Source organism: Pongo pygmaeus, chromosome 16 (genome assembly GCF_028885625.2).
Source record: "Pongo pygmaeus isolate AG05252 chromosome 16, NHGRI_mPonPyg2-v2.0_pri, whole genome shotgun sequence".
Classification (NCBI taxonomy): domain Eukaryota; kingdom Metazoa; phylum Chordata; class Mammalia; order Primates; family Hominidae; genus Pongo; species Pongo pygmaeus.
Window position 1 is genome coordinate 38188274 of NC_072389.2, and position 18404 is coordinate 38206677.

The window sequence follows — 18404 nt, forward strand, 5'->3', positions numbered from 1 at the left end:
CGAAAAGGTTGTCTTTTTCTAATGTCCCAACCAATAATCCCATGAGGCAGAGTGTTGAGTTAACAAATATATCCAACGAATTAGTCTCTAAAATTTAATATCTATTTATTTTAAAAAATAGTTTTCTCTTTTACATTTATCAGTGGCTGTTACTTTTAATCATGGTGTTATTCTGCTATTTATACACATCTTTGGAATTATTTCGGAAGGCTGTGCATAGCCAAAGGCCACAGACTGCCACCCTTGCTTTATATCTTCTACTCTGAATCCAAAAATAGAGACAAGTGAAAAGCAATCCAGTGGAAGGTGTTTTCCTCAAAGCATAATTCAATCTTAATCTGGGGGAAAATGCACAGGCATAGAGCTGGCTTGGGATTTTAAAACATCAGATTTTGGCCATGGTCCCAGCCTTTAAATCACATTCCCCTTTAAAAAGCAAAACAAATGAGAAAAATACTCATTTATTTCATACAGAAACTGACCTTAAAATACAAATTGTTCATTAGTAGAACATTTATTTCGTATTTCACATGCCAGTGAGCTATTCTTAATTTGAGATAATTGGAAAAGGCACTCTTTAAAATTCTCTTTATGCTTTACACAAAAAGCAAGCAGGCACAATGGGATCTCAACCACTGTTAAATTTTAAGAGCTTTGTGTGTTGTTTTTTGAAAAAAAAAATACAGATATTGTTTCTGAATCCATGGACTAAAAATCATATTACCAGGACTTCTAATTCACTTTCTCTTTGTATGAACTTTTAACAATAAAAAGATGGTCGACCTAATCAAATTTAGAGGAGAAAGGTCACATGAGAAAGAAATAAAACACTGTAATAATCATTTAAGTATTAAGATTACCACTGTTCTATAACAAAACTTATACCACATAAACACACATTCTTCTTTCCCCTGTTGCTCATTTAAAATTCCATCCCATCTTTCACATCCATTCACTAATAAATGGGAGGGAAAAAACTGTAGCCACTACTTCCACTTCCTTATCACCTACTCATCTTCAGCCTCTTATAATCTACTCATAGATGTCATTCTACCGAAGTAACTCCCTCAAAGAGGGTTAGAAGCAACAGTATTTTCCTGTTCTTTATGGCATAATTCATCCCCATCATCCAGACTCCCATCAGCTCCTCCAGATCCACTCCCCATTTTTCTCAACCTGCTCTTGGCCCTGGAAGGCTGACCCCGTAGACCACAGCCCCTGGTTTGGCTCCTTTACACCCTGCTTTCTGGTTGGTTCAGTTAGAGGAGGTTTACAGGAAGTGGTCCAGAGGAGAGTGAGGCCAGGATATTTATCCCCACAGCTTCCTCTCCGCTGGGTGTCTCTACCACAAACCACTGTTCCTGACAGAGGGTCCCCTCCATTACCCTCTCTGGGCTCCAGTGACCACGCCTTCCCTTGTGCCTTCAGCCTTGCAGGTATCTGTTTCCTCTCAGGACTGTGAATAATGCAAGGGCCTCTCTGAATTGCCTTCTTCTGTTGGTTTCTGGATTATGCTCTATCCTCATCCTATCCCTAACTCCTGGACTAGTGCTTTTTGGGCGCAGCTTTTACAGCTCTCTAACAACCTACATTTCCCCTTGTAACAATGATGTATTCTCAATGCTAAAATTCTTGCCTCAAAGGACATGGGGAAAACATAGAAAAGTGTGGTTTAGCTATAATTGTACTCCTCACGCCCGACCCCACACACAAGCACTCTAGGTGGTGAATTTGTTTTTTTCTTAAAAAATAAAAGTAGTTAAATCACTCTTGAAGAATCATAAAAGTAACATATTCACTACAACCAGAGAAACAATATAAAAATATGTAAAGAGAAATAAAATTAATGCCTTTCTCCAACGCTTCCGCATCTTTCTCCTTCACTTCATTCCCCACCTCCACTGCCTTGACCCTCAATAAGGAATGTTAACAGCCTAACCAGTGTTCTTCCACACCCATCTCCATGATATTCGAACCTGTACCAAACATATATATTTATATATCGGGAGGGGTGATAGTTGTTTTACAAAAACTGAGAGCATTTTATATATTATTTTATAACTCGAATAGATACAAATCTAGATCAGTACTCTGAACAGCCTCATAATATTACAGAGCATAAATGCACAATCATTTATTTAACCATTTCTCTAATGATGGACATTCAAATTTTTTCTAGCTATTTTTTGCAACTACAGACAATGCTGCAATAAACATCCTTATGCCTAATTTCTTATTGGTACATAAATTTATGTAGGCTAAATTCCTAAAAGTGGGATTGCCAGGTCATAGTTACACAGAGTTTTAATCGGGATCCTATTACTTTCTCAAAAGTGCACAGCAACATACTTTATGTCAACTTAATTCCTGTATTTGTTTTATATGGGTAGAATATGGCTGATGCAATTTTTGAGTCCTATTTTCCCTCTGAATTAATTTTAGATAATTTTCTATGTACTACATACTTTCTGTAGTAATCTTAAATGGCTGCATATATCTATTAATGTTGTGACGCTTCTTTACAATTTTATTGGAATTGCATCAAACCTTAATACTAATATGGGAAGAGTTTATATTTACTTCCCATAATGTATATCCACAGAGAAAATCAAAGCTTTGACAGTAGCATTAGGGGTTTACACATGTAAATAAAGTTTATTTCATGTATGCCTCTTAACTCTTAATAAGTTGACATTAATTACATATTTTCATGGGCACAAGAATTGATCAAGAGATTCTCAGTTCTCAATATCAGGAAGAACTATGCCTGGAGCATATGCTTCCATCACCACATCAGTGACTTCAATCAAAGGAAAACAACCACAGGATTACTCAAGAGCACACTAAAGATTGGGCATTTCTCAAGTATGGTGAGCCAAGCTCCTTGTGATTCTTCTGGCACTAAAAGGGTTTACTTTGAATCAAAGGTAAATGAAAGCAAGCAAAACAGAAAGGAATCCTAGCACCAAGCCCCAAGGACACTGCTTTGCAGGCTAGCACAACTAGAGTTCCTCAAGGTTTGGGGGAAGACCGTACTCCACAAAGGCTTGGGAACATTCCACATCAGTCTCCATCCCCCAAATAAAATACTATAAAACCAATCTCCAGGTTGGCGGTGGGAGGAGGCAGGAGAAGAAAAACCTGACTACCAGTTCTTGTTAGTATACTCCCTATTTTATCACCACTATGTAAGAGATTCCCGTGCATCATCCTTGAAATGAGAAGCTAAGAAATTACAAAGCCAGTAGAAGGTGCATCACTGGCCTCTGTGATATCCTTATGCTACATCCTGCATGAATGGTAATGTCAGCTTTAACTGTTTAGTCTTGTAACAAGGATAAGTGGGTTTCACTGGTTCCTGGGAATTACTACTTGCCTCTAACATTGAAGAGTCTTCCAACTGGAAACAGATCTGATTACTTTTGCCAGACTTAATCTCTTTCTTAAGCAGTTAATGAGAGCTTTCAATAATCTTAATGACATCACTTCAATAAAAAAACCTAGATGTTATTTCCATAGGAAATAAATGTCCACAGACCATAAACTTAATCTGGTTAATAGCTAACCTGGGAGAAAGGTGGGAGTTGGGTTCAGATAAAGGGACACTGTACTGTGATGGTAAATGAATTATTCACCCCTCTTTCTGGACTGCTGGGAACTCTCTGAGCCTTCTTCTGGGTTTAGGTGGGAAGAGAAATGAAGTGAAAGACAAAGGTAGCTGGAAGCAGGAAACTTCTCCCTGTATGGGCTTCCCAGCTGCAAGGAGTCACTGAAGGGTTCAGAATATAAAGAGGACTCATGGCGACAGGAAAGGGAAAATCAAGAGAGAAAAGGGAACTAGACAGAGGATACAAATCAGAGGTACTATCTGGGGAACTCCCTCCCTCATGCCTTTCAAAGTAGGGCCAATAGGAGGTAATGGCTGGAGGCCCTATAGGAAGTCTCCACGGTAGAGAAGTTACCCATATCAGAAAAAAAGCTCTTACCCACTTCTACTCTCCTTCCCTTTTCCAGCCTCTTCTTTTATAAGGTTAGAAGCACAGGAGATCCTTACAGTTCTTATGACTGGCTCCTGAAAGTGCTGCTGAAGTCCCAATGGAAGGCTGAGGCCAAAGTAAAGGGAATGTTGAGTGATTGCACAGAGAGGCCAAAGGAACATGTGATCATCCATTCAACTTGTCACTCAGTGGGCTCACGGTCAGTCTCCAACAGAAACTGAATGTGCTCTGTGTGCCTGCCTTGATCCAGATACACTGGAGCTTTTATGATATTTTTCAAACAGAAAAAGGGCAAAATAATAAGATAATCCTACATTGAAGAAAAAGAGGATTTACTAAAGAGCAATGTATTTAATGCACAGTTTCTGCAGTTTTTGGAGTTAAGGCAACTAAGATATTCTACACTCATGCTTCCAGAAATCTCTCTCTTAATAATCTCAGAGAGTGTCCTTGTCAAGTGTTTCTAAGTCCTCAGCATCCGACAGGAGAAAGAATTTTCATCACTAGGGTTCTGCGATACATGATATAAAATCTACGATTCTGTGACTTTCCTGGTGAAGCATATTGGTTATGAAAGTAGCAAATCTTATCAAAACAAGATTTATTGCAAAAAACAAGATGAAAAGCATTTACCACATTTTTAAAACTCTACCCCCCGGATCAATGATCTAGAGAGATTTATAAAATTTCACAAGTTCAAAATTACCAAAAAGCTTTGAAGCTCCTCTTCTCTAGATAGATATTTTTTATCTCAAAAATTGCACTTGATGTTCGCTCTAACCTGTAAGAGACTGTCTATCATATTATGAGCTATTCCCTAGACAAAGCATTGCCCACATGCTGTTAGAGGAACTCTGAAACAGAACACATAACCTGCACAATGGCATATAAAACCCTGAGATTCTGGCCACAACGACCTAGAAAATGTAATGAATACTGGAGTGGCGCTTCTTTTACACAGTCTTTTTTGGTCCTATTGAATCCACAAAATTATTTTCATGTAACATTTTAAATCACATTAAGTATATAAGTCAAATGAGCTCTTTAGCACCTTTTACATAAGAAATGATGCTATACCAGTAACAGTAACAACCCATAAGTAAAAGAGACCTACGGAATAAAGTCAATTTGTGCTTATTTGGGAAATTTAAAAACTGTAAAAAAAGAAAACTTTGAACCAAGTTTCTTCAAATTAGACTGAATTCATTCCTCTTCTGTTAAAAAACAAAAGTTTTTGTCATAAAATAATAGCACTTATCGAGATGATTACTAAAAACAAACAAACAAACAAAAACCTCTAACTACAGACATAAGTGAAGACACAGCGTAGTTTTGCACTTCTGCTTAGAGAATCCCTAGAATGACTCCAGCAGCATGAACGGGCAGAATTTAGGTCAAGAGGCCAATTACCCAGTGTTACCATCAAAGGCAGGGACAAGTTACTACTTCTCTCTGCCTGTTCCTGTTTTCCTTTGAGAGTCACTGTTACGCAACCACAGAAGTAACTTTAGAGGATGCCAAAAAAAAAGAAAGAAAGAAAGAAATAAAAGACATTCACAAAGTCCTGGAAGCAACTATACCTCTGAACCACTAGGTCAAAACCATCCTCATCATCTCCACACCCCTCTGTTCCACTCCCCGTTTTCTTGCTACAAAGTGAACTAATAGGCCTAGGAATTTTGGTCCATTGTTAATCAGTCAGTTTCTAAGTAGCAGAGGCAGACTGATAGTTCCCAAATCAGCCAAGAATAGATTCAAAGCATCTTAAACAGAGACTAACCTGGAGGTGACTGGTGCTGGGGCCCAGCTGTGGTCTTCCCTGGCCCCAAGCTCTTTTCCAAAGTTTCCCCAGGCACCAACCGAGGTTGGCCTGCTCTGAGGAAGGCCGGGCTGGCTCCTTTGGTCTCCGTGACCTTTGCAGAGGATGGTGGCTCCAAGGTGTCAGCAGAGACGCACCCAGAGAAGACACGGCTCTTTCTACCAGGAGAGTCATTAAGAGCAGCTTCCCTCTCACCAGGCAATGCAGGGAGCCGGAGGATCCTGTGATGCTGCTGAGGGCTGGGGAGCCTTGGAGACAGAGACGAGGGAACAGGTGACATCCGTTTGTGTGTGCTGGACTGCGCTGAATTATTAAACACCTTGCCGAGAGCTGCCGGTGCTGGGGGGGATGGCTTCTTCTTATCACCTCTGGGTTGTGAGGAGTCAGGACCTACTTTGTGGGGCAGATCCAGAAACAAGGACTTGTGGCCACCGAGGGGCAACCCGGCTCTCCGCCTGTTTCTGGTTTCTGGGCGAGTGTGGGGGACACTCGTGTGGACAGGGAAGCCCAGTCTTTTCCCCTCAGGGGCTTCATCTAACTTCTCGCTCTCTATCACCTTCAGGAGGACCTTGTTCACGGCCCCCTCGGTACTGGCCGACACACTAGAAATGGAGGCTGTTTCCCTGGCTGGCGACTGCGATGACCCATCCCCTTGCCGCTCCTTGCCCTGCCGCCTGGAACCATGAGCCCCAGCCTCAGCTCCCGGGAGGGTGAGCAAGTCAGCTTTGGGTACAAACTCAGCGTGGGCTGCTGGGCAAATGGCAATTGTCTCCTTACCCTTAGAATGCGTTTTAACTACTCTTTGTACCTGGGAGGACAGGTCCTGAACTTTGGCCACCACTTTGGAGACAGGTTTCTGCTTGCAAGTCCGCTTAGCCGGCTTCTCCATCTCATCCTTTTCTGCCTCTGGATGCTTCTCAGGGTCCTGGTGACTTTCAGACAAGCCTGTTTGCTGATGCTCCAGCCCGCTCGGCGGCCTCCGAATGCCATCCCCTCCTGCCTCTGTGGAGCTGCAGTCAGGGGGCAGCACTTCTCTTCCAAGCCCAGTGTCCTTGAAAGCCGTCTCAAAGCTCCCAAAGCTAAGGTCTGTGTCTGGCGTCTTGGGAATATCTGGGGGGCAGCTCTCTCTTCTCTGCAGGGAGGAGGCAAGTGCCCCATTTGGGAGCAGATTTCCTTTCTCCTCTAGTACCCAAAGGTTAGGCCTTGTTCTAGAAAGAGGAAGGGAGTGGCTGGAACAGATCTGGTCCTTGCCCATCAGAGGAGCTGATTCTCGGGCTCCACGCCCTTTTCTTTTGGTCCTCTTCTGTGAGAGAGCCCCAAAGCTCTCTCTCCTTCCACCAGACCTCCGAGGCTTTTTGTTCCCGTGGGTGCTCCTCTTATTGAGAGGGCCCAAAGGGAGCTCTCCCTGCCAGTCACCAGCACTCTGGAAACCGTCATCCTCGGGGGCCAGGCTCACGGACAGCTCTTGCAGCTTCCCCTCCTGGTTCCCCATCGTGATCCCCAGGATGTGGTCTGAGCTCAGGAGATTGGTTAGCAGTCTCTCCCTCTCTGTTGTGAGTTTGTACAGCTCAGTTAGAATGTCTTTTGTGGGAGTCTGCTTGAAAAATATGTCGCCTGGATGTTCGTCCGGCTCCTGGCTGAGGCTGATGATGTCTGACTCCTCCCTGACTTGGTAGCAGTTATGAAAACCTTTATTGGATCTGTCTAGAGTTACAGTGCCCTTGTACGAAAATCCTCTGACTTCCCCCTTTGGAAGATAGAAGCTGATGTAGCAGAGTTCCGTAATGGGCTTATGCAATTGGAGGGTGCAATGAGTGCCTTCCATTATGCCTACCTAATTATTCATGCCTTGGAGATGCCCGTTTGTGGTCAGGCTTCCCAGGCTCCAGTGGTGAGGCATGTGATGGTGGCTATGCAGAGAAAGCAGCTGACAGTCATCTCCAGCAATGAGACTGCCTGTTGGAGGAACAGGGGAAGAAAGCAGCTTGTCTAACAGAGTGCATAAATCACACACCAACATAAAATCATAGCATAACCATGACTTATCCTTCCTCTCTGGCTGACCTCAACAACTCAAGGAATCAGACAATAGCCAGATTTCAATCTCTTCCTCACTCCCACCCCACTCCAGATCAGTAGAACTTTTGTATAACTGAGAGATGGGAAAGTCCTCTCATTTCACCCCCAGGACAAAAGTTCCCTTTCCCTACATGGGAACTCACTGTGCAGCCTGGATCAGGTCTCTCAACTTCTCTAGACCTCGGTTTATGTTCTTCTGTAAAATAGAGCTATTATAACTCCCAGAAGTCCTTATCTAGGGGGCTTTGAGATCCTTAGAAAACACAGCCATTTTCACAACTCATATTTGGAATATTACTTTGCAAAGATAGATAGATCAAGCCTTTTTACCCTCTAAAAACCACCTTCAAGATCTGAGCTCAAATTATCGATTTAACTTAAAACACAATGTGAGGAAAGATCTTAGGCCCCAAATTTGGAGTCAACAGTAAAAATTTCAGTGTAAAAGTTTAAAATTTAAATAACTCAAGTCTTAATCAAGTTTTGCTGTTTTCTTTTTTATTTATTTTTTGTTGTTGTATTGCCTTCTTTTTTCCTTCCTGTTGTCTATTTGAAGCCAAATGGAATGGCAGAGGAACAGCAAAAAATCTATAAGGAACTGCTGGCCCTGTACAGATTTTTCAATGACTTCACCACAGAAATGGCTGAAATGTCACATAATTAGTGAAGGGGGTTGCTTCCTTGTGTGATATGAGGGACCTCAGAAATGTGTCTGTGGCCACCATCCCCACACACAAACTCTATATTTCTAGTTTCTTAAGCTATTGCCCAGTCTTCAAGCCTTCTTTGCTTAAAACAAGCACCGCCCACACCCTGGGAATGATAACATAATAACTATTCATTAGCCCTTGATATCTTTAGTGAATTATTTCCCTCAGGTTTTTTCTAACTGATTCTAAATAGCAAAAAGCTACATAAAAGTATATTTTGAGTGAAGGAAGAGAGAAAGGAGGAAGAGTCTGGTAAAAGTAACTCCTTGAGGAAGAGAGAGAAAATTAAGAGTGATAAAATGAGGGTTATGAAAATTGCAGATATCTGGTCAAACCAGAATGCCAGAAGACCAGGAGAGGCCTTGCCTCTTTCACAATTGTATATGGGGCTGTTCTCATTCAAGTAGTCTTTTTTTTTTTTTTTTTTTAGATGGGTTCTTGCTCTGTCGCTTAGGCTGGAGTACAGTGGTGCAAACATGGCTCACTGCGGTCTCAACATCCTAGGCTCAAGTGATCCTCCCACCTCAGCCTCCCGAGTAGGTGGGACTACACCACCCAGCTAGTTTTTTCATATTTGTTTGTAGAAACAGGCTTTCGCCAGGTTTCCCAGGCTGGTCTGGAACTCCTGGACTCAAGCAATCCTCCCACCTCAGCTTCTCAGAGTGCTGGGATTGATTATAGGTGTAAGCCACTGCCCCCCAGCCGTATTTTTAAAACTTTTCTAAAATGCTTATTGCTAGCATTTTCTAAAGATGCACATGTGTAGGGATACTTAACAATTATTGGTACAAACTCTCTGCATATGTCCAAGAACTCACTTAGGAGGTAGTCTCTTATTGTGTAATTTATAATAATCAGTAATAAAAGCAATTGCAAAGCTGTCCATATCCACTGAGCACAATACTGAGCACTAAGCATTAGGAGTTCAATTAATGAATTCTCAGACAAACTGAAGGGAAGCAGCAGATGAGCTATGCTGAGTTTTGGAAAAATAGAATGCTCTCCTCCCTCTTCAAGCATCATTTTCCTCTAGCTCCTCTTATCTCCTCAATTCCCATGGATTAGGAGAAGTGTGTGATGTTGGGGGAGGAGTGTTAAAAATTTTCAAATTGGCCGGGTACGGTGGCTCACGCCTGTAATCCAGCACTTTGGGAGGCCAAGGCGGGCAGATCACCAGGTCAGGAGATTGACACCAGCCTGGCCAACATGGTGAACCCTGTCTCTGCTAAAAATACAAAAATTAGCTGCGTGTGGTAGTGCATGCCTATAATTCTAGCTACTCAGGAGGCTGAGGCATGAGAATTCCTTGAACCCAGGAGGCCAAGTTTGCAGTGAGCCAAGATCGCGCCACTGCACTCCAGCCTGGTGACAGAGTGAGACTCCATCTCAAAAAAAAAAAAAAAAAAAAATTCATAATCTGTTCAAAGTTGCAGCACAGTTTATGCCGTAATTTCAAATAGGAATATGACTGCATATTCTATTCTCTAAGAGAGGGAATTTGTATATACTGAGCACATATACACTTATATTTTCATTTTGTTATCTCATGGAATCAGTACATCTCCATTTTACAGACGAGGAAACTGAAATTCAGAGAGATAAAGGAATTTGTCTAAGGGAATATGGCTCAGAATATGCAAGTTTCAAACTCAGGTCTGTCTCACTACATTGCTTCATAGGTCATGTTGCTCTTCATCTACTGCCTTCTACTAACAAACTGGTTTTCCATCTAATTTGAATAGAGGAGTTTTGTTGTTTTTGTTGTTAACTTGGTGTTACATAATTTCTTAACAATGTCTCACATCTTGCTTCTTTAACACTCACTGGGGCCAGGCGCAGCAGCTCACCCCTGTAATCCCAGCACCTTGGGAGGCCAAGGCAGGAGGATTGCTTGAGCTCAGGAATTTGAGACCAGTCTGGGGAACATAGTGAAACCTTGTTTCTACAAAAAATAAAGAAAATTAGCTGGGAATGTGGTGCAAGCCTGTACTCCCAGCTGCTAGTGAGGCTGAGGCAAGGGGATCGCCTGGGAGGTTGAAGCTGCAGTGGACTGAGATTGCACCACTGCACCACCGTACTCCAGCCTGAGTGACAGAGCAAGACCCTGTCTTTCAAAAAAAAAAAAAAAAAAAAAAACACCACACTCATTGGAGAGCTTCAGCATATCTGATCAGGTAAAGTGCTGCTCCCTAAGGTCATCCCTTAAACAATAAAATCTAGAAAAAGAGTACCAGGAGTTCACTACAGCTGGTATAGGCAGTAAAAACTCAATGAAGATTCTAATTTAGAAATAAAAGAAGAGAAGGACTGATATAAAGGCTATATCCTTTATGAGAATTACAGACATGTGGTGCCTGTTTACAGGATCAAGTACTTTTTTCCCCTGGTCTTTATAAGTCTTGGTTATGTAAATGGAGAAAATGTCATGGTTAGAACTCTATATGTTAGTCACAGCTGGGAAACTCAAGTCAAGGTTTAGAAAATTATAACATTGGATTTTATAGCAATAAAGCCATAATGCAAGGCATAAAGCTACTATTATTTAAAAAAAAAAGAAAGAAAGAAAAAAGAACTTCACACTATTGCCTTATCCACCCAGAAACTTCCATATAGAATGCTCTTACCACACTTGTGGTGCACATGTCCGGAGCCAAAGAGGAGCAGAACAGAGGAAGAAAAAAGAAATGGGAGTTTGTCTCATGAACTTAGGACTACAGTTCCTTTGTTCTGGGCCCTGGGAAGCAGTATGTTGTAAGAAACTTTGTACTGAACGTAGACTAAGGAGCTTCACTACCCCAGGAGCCATAGGAGCCAATGAAGAATCCTAAGCTACTTATTTATACTTGTTGTAAAAAGATTGCTTCAGAAGTAAAGTAGAGACTAGACAAGTAGGGGGTAAGACTAGTGGTATAAATCACTTAGAGAGGTCTTTCAATATTCCAGAAAGAAGTGATAGTCAAAACCAAAGCAGTAGCAATGTGATGGAGAAGAGATGGTCAATTTAAAAAGATAGATTTCAGACCAGGCATGGTGCCTCATGACTATAATCCCAGCACTTTGGGAGCCTGAGGTGGGTGGATCACTTGAGTTCAAGACCAGCCTGACCAACATGGCGAAACCCCATCTCTACTAAAAACACAGAAAAAATTAGACAGGCGTGGTGGCATATGCCCGTAATCCCAGTTATTCGGGTGGCTAAGGCATGAAAATTGCTTGAACCCAGGAGATCTAGGCTGCAGTGAGCCGAGATTGTGCCACTGCACTCCAGCATGGGTGAAAGAGTGAGACTCTGTCTCTAAATAAATAAGTAAAAATTAAATAAAAAGATAGAATTGAAAGGGTCTGGTGGTTAATTGGATATGCGTGACAGGAAAGAATTTGGTTCCATGATTTCAGATGTAGGTGACTGTGTAGATTGTGGTGCCATTCACAAAGATAAATGCATGAAGAGGAATAGGCTTCAGGGGAAGAAGATGAATTCAGTTTTGGAAATATTGAATTCGATGTATCAGGGGAATAATCAAACAAATATGTCCAGAACACTGCTAGATGCAAAGGGATAGAGAATGAGAATTAGGCTAAAGTTAACACATTTGGAAGGAATCATACAGTATATAAGGTGTTTAAATTCCATGTAAGATAAAGTAAGTGCACTCTATCCTAGCTCTCCCACTGAATGCAACAGAAAAAACCACCAATATAAAATGCATGGAGCAGCTATTTGAATACTCTAAAAGTAAATGGTAACAAGCAGGTTGATGAGGAAGACCAGGCTTTGAAGTATCACCCAACTGTAAAGCAGTTAACTTTCTCAACTTTGTCCTTCAGTAGCCCTTAAGCCTGGACTCAAATGTGCCTGAAACATGGCAGTGAATATCAGCACAAACAGAGGAAGATATAGGAGAAGTCCTGTAATTCAGAATCAAGAACAGGAAGAAGTTTTCTTGTTGGCACCTAAAACTCTGAGGGAGGAGAACATTTCTCTACGATTAGAGGAACTGTAGTCCCAAGATGTATGGGGGAAACCCCCTATTTCTTTTTCTCTCACTCTGTTCTGCCTCTCGTTGATTTTGGGTGTGGGCAGAGTTGCAGGAAGTTGGCAGCCAAAGAGTTGGAGGGTTAGTAGTCCTAGATTTCTAGTTAGAGGACTGAAATCAGAGCCTCAGAGAACCCAGAAGTATGGGGAAGATTATGGAGAAGGATCTTAGAAAGTGACCCATAAAGTTGTTCATGGATACCTGAATTAACCCCAGCCTGTGGATTGTGGATCTGATCTTAAACACCATACGAAGGGCTTTGAAAAGAAATGAAGAGATAAGACAATTTCCCAGGGCCTAGGCTGGCCACTGGGTGGCACATACATGGGATGGAACACTGCAAAAGCTGTGAAAATGGAATTGACATGAAAACCACAACCCACAGAAGGCTCATTGGAACTTGTGGACTGAGCCAAACCAGGTTGACTAGCTGGTTGTTTCAACAAAAAAGCATCTTCCCTCAGCAAATGAACTTCAACCTCAACCCTCTAGTGTGTTCCATGTCAGAAGAAGGCTTTAGAGCAGGGCAAACTCTTCTCTGTGACAACCCATTAGAAAGTCAGAATGCAGTATGGAATCATCACACATATTTTTCATCGAAGAAACCAGAGGACAAAGAGCTGTAAGTCCTAAGAGAAAAAAAGCAAAAGGACAGGAAATCACTGTGCATTGGGGTTAAATGCACTGGCGTTGCAATTCCATGCTGAGTTCACAGGACTATTTCAAACAGCATTGCCTCATTCTACTTGGACTCAAATGCAGCAGCTCTGCAGGAGCCACACACTGAATTATACATCTTAATTCGGCCTGTGAAGTGACCTGCTCTGGTTATGTTCAAGGTAAAAGCACTTTGCTTTCCAGGGAGTCTTCGTGTCTTCTATTTCCTCTGACAGGCTCCAGGCTGGCATTCTCTCTATGATAACGTTGCAGCAGTGATTTCTCCCTTGATTCTTTTTCCAATAAACAAGTAGATTACCTCACTCTACCCCAAATGGAAATATCTGTTGTGCCTCATCATAATGAGAAACGATTGCCTTTTAGTAGATGCTATCTATTGTTCATAGCATATTTCACCAATGCTAAAAATAAGATTCAAGAATTAGTTGTTGTCATTCTTTCTGCTGACGGCAGACATCCTAATTGATTTTGGCCTTAAAAGGCCAATGCAAAGCTTTCTTTGCCTAGTCATTGGCACAGTCTTTCCCTGTGACTCCATCTGAGCCCAACACAGGTAAGACAGATTACCTGTATTCCATTTCTAAACTGGAAAATTTTTATTAGTCCAGTCAAATTCACACTCTACCTTTCACACCCTCCTAAGACCAAGAGACTGACTTTTATGAACTCAATCAGCAAGTTCCCTTGCACTGTGGCTTCTACTAGATTTAGCCACTGGGAAACAGTAACAGATTGGAGAGCAGATGGAAGAGGGCTCAGGATCTTTATCCCCTGACTCCTTCTCTCCTGGGCTATAGTTTGGCAGTAGGCGTGCCCTCTAATGAAGACCACGCTCCTCTGGGGTAGTTCTCCTCCAGCTGCAGCTGCTTTCTCTGAATACCATTACTGCCCCCTCCCCTTGCTCATTAAGTCCTAGAGGGCTTTGAATTCTGCCTCTTGTGTGTGATTTTGGACAAGTTATTGCCTGCCTTTCTCCTTTCCATCCACCCTGGGATGGAGTGCAGCTTTTTCAAAGAGGAGATTAAAAAAAACAAAGGAAAGCTGGGCGCAGTGGCTCACGCCTGTAATCCCAGCACTTTGGGAGGCTGAGGTGGGCGGATCACGAGGTCTGGAGATCGAGACCATCCTGGCTAACACGGTGAAATCCCGTCTCTACTAAAAATACAAAATATTAGCCGGGTGTGGTGGCGAGTGCCTGTAGTCCCAGCTACTCAGGAGGCTAAGACAGGAGAATGGCGTGAACCCAGGAGACGGAGCTTGCAGTGAGCCAAGATCGTGCCACTGCACTCCATCCTGGGCGACAGAACAAGACTCTGTCTCAAAAAACAAACACACAAAAAAGGAAGTTCTGCAATAGGTTAATGGCTCTTCTTCTTTCCACGGAGTTTTTCTTTTCTTTGCTTTCCTTTTTGTTTTTCTTCTTTTTGAGATAGGGTCTCACTCTGTCACCCAGGCTGCAGTGCAGTGGCGTGATCTCAGCTCACTGCAACCTCCAGCTCCTGGGCCCAAGCAATTCTCCTACCTCAACTCCTCCAAGTAGCTGGGAAAACAGGTACATGCCATCATGCCCAGATAATTTTTGTATATTTTGTAGAGACAGGGTTTTGCCATGTTGTGCAGCCTGGTCTCAAGCTCCCGAGATCAAGTGATCTGCCCACCTTAGCCTCCCAAAGTGCTGGGATTACAGGGGTGAGCCACTGAGGGGTTTTTCTTTAAACAACCTACATGCTGCAGGGGTAGGAGTGTATGAATAATAACAAAATTACTATAATACACAGCAGAAAGAGACCTATTCTATAAGGTATCAAAGAACAAATCGGAGGAGTTAAAAAAAAAAAAAAAGGAGAGTCAACATCATGTTTGTAGAATCAGAATAACACTTCAGGCAGAAGAAAGCATTTTAAAATAGCCCCTCATTAAAATATGGGCATTGGACAGGTAGAGATTAAGAAAATGAAATTCCAAGAGGAAGAAACGTAATATAAGACTGAGAAAACAACTAACAAGTACAAAGGGAAAAACTCTTTTTAGATACGTGTCAGAAGAGAGAAGTGAAGAAAGAGTGATAAAAGGTATCAAGTCGCAGAAGGATTTTAATCAGGTTGGTAGGATATTAATGCTATCTTCATAGACAAATGACTCATGAAGCCATGGATTGTTTTTGACCAGGGAAGCAGTATGTTCAGCACTACTCTTAAAGATTAAGTCAGTAGTAATGTCAGAACAGATTGGAGTAGAAAGAGAACAGACAGGGAGTCAAGAATGAGGAGCTGGGGACAACATCAAATTCTGCAAAGAGGTCAAGAAAGAAACAAATTAAAGGGTTACAGGCCAGGCATGGTGGCTCACTCCTGTAATCCCAGCACTTTGGGAGGCCGAGGCAGGCAGATCACCAGAGGTCAGGAGATCGAGACCAGCCTGGTCAACGTGGTGAAACCCCATCCCTACTAAAAATACAAAAACTAGCTGGGTGTGGCTAATTAGCTGGCACCTGTAGTACCAGCTACCTGGGAAACTGAGGTGGCAGAATTGCTTGAACCCAGGAGGTGGAGGTTGCAGTGAGCCGAGATCATGCCACTGCACTCCACTCCAGCCTGGGTGACAGAGTGAGATACTGCTTCAAAAAAAAAAGATATGTTACAGACAGAGTTTTAGGCAGCAACTTTAGTAGAGTGAGAGAACACCAAACTAACTATATTACAAAGAGCAAGTGAGAACGCTAGTGGTTAAGACAAGAAAAATATGAGTAATAACCTGTATAGGTATTTGCTGTTCTGGTTTCTTGACTTGTCTTGTCTTGTCTTTTTTTTTTTTTTTTTTTTTTGAGACTGAGTTTCGCTCTCGTTGCCCAGGCTGGAGCACAATGGCACAATCTCGGCTCACCGCAACCTCTGCCTCCTGGAGTCAAGCGATTCTCCTGCCTCAGCCTCCCGAGTAGCTGGTATTACAGGCATGCACCACCATGCCCAGTTAATTTTGTATTTTTAGTAGAGAGGAGGTTTCTCCATGTTGGTCAGGCTGGTCTTGAACTCCTGACCTCAGGTGATCTGCTCATCTCAGCCTCCCAAAGTGCTGGGATTACAGGTGTGAGCTACCATGCCTGGCTGTTTTGTTTTGTTTTTGAGACGGAGTTTCACTCTTGTTGCCGAGGCTGGAGTACAGTGGTGAGATCTTGGCTCACTGCAACCTCCGCCTCCTGGGTTCAAGTGATTCTCCTGCCTCAGCCTCCCAAGTAGCTGGGATTACAGGCGGCCACCATCATGCTCAACAAATTTTTGTATTTTTGGTAGAGACGGGGTTTTGCCAGGCTGGTCTCGAACTCCTGACCTCAGGTGATCCCCCCACCTCGGCCTCCCAAATTGCTGGGATTACAGGCGTGAGCTACTGCGCCTGGCCTGTTTTTGTTTTTTTTTTAAGACATGGAAAACAGAAGTATGTTTTCAGGTTGAAAAGAAAGAAGTAGCAAGGAAGGAGATATTGATGATACAGTGAAAGATGGTATAAAATATGGGACAAAAGCCAAAAAAGGCACCAGAGGAAGAAGACATGGGCCCAAGGACACATGGGGAGGAATCAGCCTTGACAAGGAGGAGGATGGTTTCCTACTCAAAGACTAAGGTTAAGTAAAAGAAAAAAGATTATTATGAGATAGCAATGAAATTGAGAGAGTTTACATATTTTCTCAATGATTTTTGTTTTCTTCAAAAAGTCTGTAAATTTATGATTTTCTTTGCATTCTAACAATGTCACAAGAAGGAAAGCACTAAACTAGAGTTTCGGAAGCAAAATTCCTTCCTGTGAAACTCTGATTTGACTGTGAGACCACCAACACAAGCTATGTCTTATTTTAACATACGGGCAAATCTCTACAAAAATATAGAGGACAAATTTTAGCCAATAGAATTATTTTAGAGGACGAGTTTCTAGCCAAAGTCACAGCTGGTTATTAAAGGGAAAAAAAGGGCTCCTTTTTGTGTATGTTTTTTCATTGCTGTTCATTTTTTAACCCACAAACCAACCCACACAGATACCCAGATATGCTAACAAGGTGTGCGCATTGAAGATCCTCTCAAAGACTTCGGGGAATTTTTTCTTTGCCTCTCCCTTACCTTTTCAAAGCTTAATTACATAAAGAAAAATGAGTATTAGCTTTCCACATGATTTCCATGAAAATTAGATACTGAGATCCTTAACACATCACTGGTTTTATGTTACTATCTGGCTAACATCATCATCTATAGGAGATATATGAGTATGCTAAGGAAATAAGCCCCTTCCCCCAATTTAATTTTTAATTTGTATGGGTACATAGTAGGTATATATACATATGGGGTACAAGAGATATTTTGATACAGGCATATAGTGCATAATAATCACATCAGGGTAAATGCGGTATCCATCACCTCAAGTATTTATCATTTCTTTGCATTTCAAACATTCCAGTTATACTCTTTTAGTTATTTTTAAATGTACAACAAATTATTGTTGACTGTAATCACCCTGTTGTACAATCAAATACTAGTTCTTATGAATTCTATCTATGTTTTTGTACCCACCGCCTGATTTAAAAAAAGAATCTGTAGATAGGAGATTCCTACTCATTGAACATTTAAGGCTTTACCAACAATGGTGACAGCACAGCATCTCGCTAAAGGTGGGCTTAGTACATTTAACTTTGTAGTTAGTAAGACAAAGAGAGCTTCCTTTTCAAATATCGGGAGTATCTTTTTTAGATATGTGAACACATTCTGTGGAGTTTGCTTTTATGAGAACTTTATATCAGGAACAATGGTTGCATATGTTACATCAAATTTGCATTTTCTGATTAAGGAAGCTGCTGTTGAACAATGGCTTTCCAATTAGAGAGCACAAGGGGTTTAAGTAGGTTTTTCTTTTTTGAGACGGAGTCTTGCTCTGCCGCCCAGGCTGGAGTGCAGCGGCGCCATCTTGCCTCACTGCAAGCTCCGCCTCCTGGGTTCACGCCATTCTCCTGCCTCAGCCTCCTGAGTGGCTGGGACTACAGGCGCCCGCCACCACGCCAGGCTAATTTTTTGTATTTTTAGTAGAGACGGGGTTTCACCGT

At 42.1% G+C, this 18404-nt stretch overlaps 1 protein-coding gene across 2 annotated transcripts in view; it reads right to left on the bottom strand.

The window, feature by feature from the left end:
- The window catches only part of FMN1 (formin 1), a 442344-nt gene that overhangs the window by 394928 nt on the left and 29012 nt on the right, over positions 1 to 18404 (bottom strand). Inside the window, exon 3 of one of the 2 annotated variants that reach the window (XM_054450470.2) lies at positions 5779 to 7773. In XM_054450470.2, the coding sequence (XP_054306445.1) occupies positions 5779 to 7642 (1864 nt within the window). In that variant the 5' untranslated portion in view covers positions 7643 to 7773. Of the gene's footprint in view, positions 1 to 5778; positions 7774 to 18404 lie in introns of those variants that run through there. The other variant, XM_054450471.2, reaches the window with a different exon arrangement.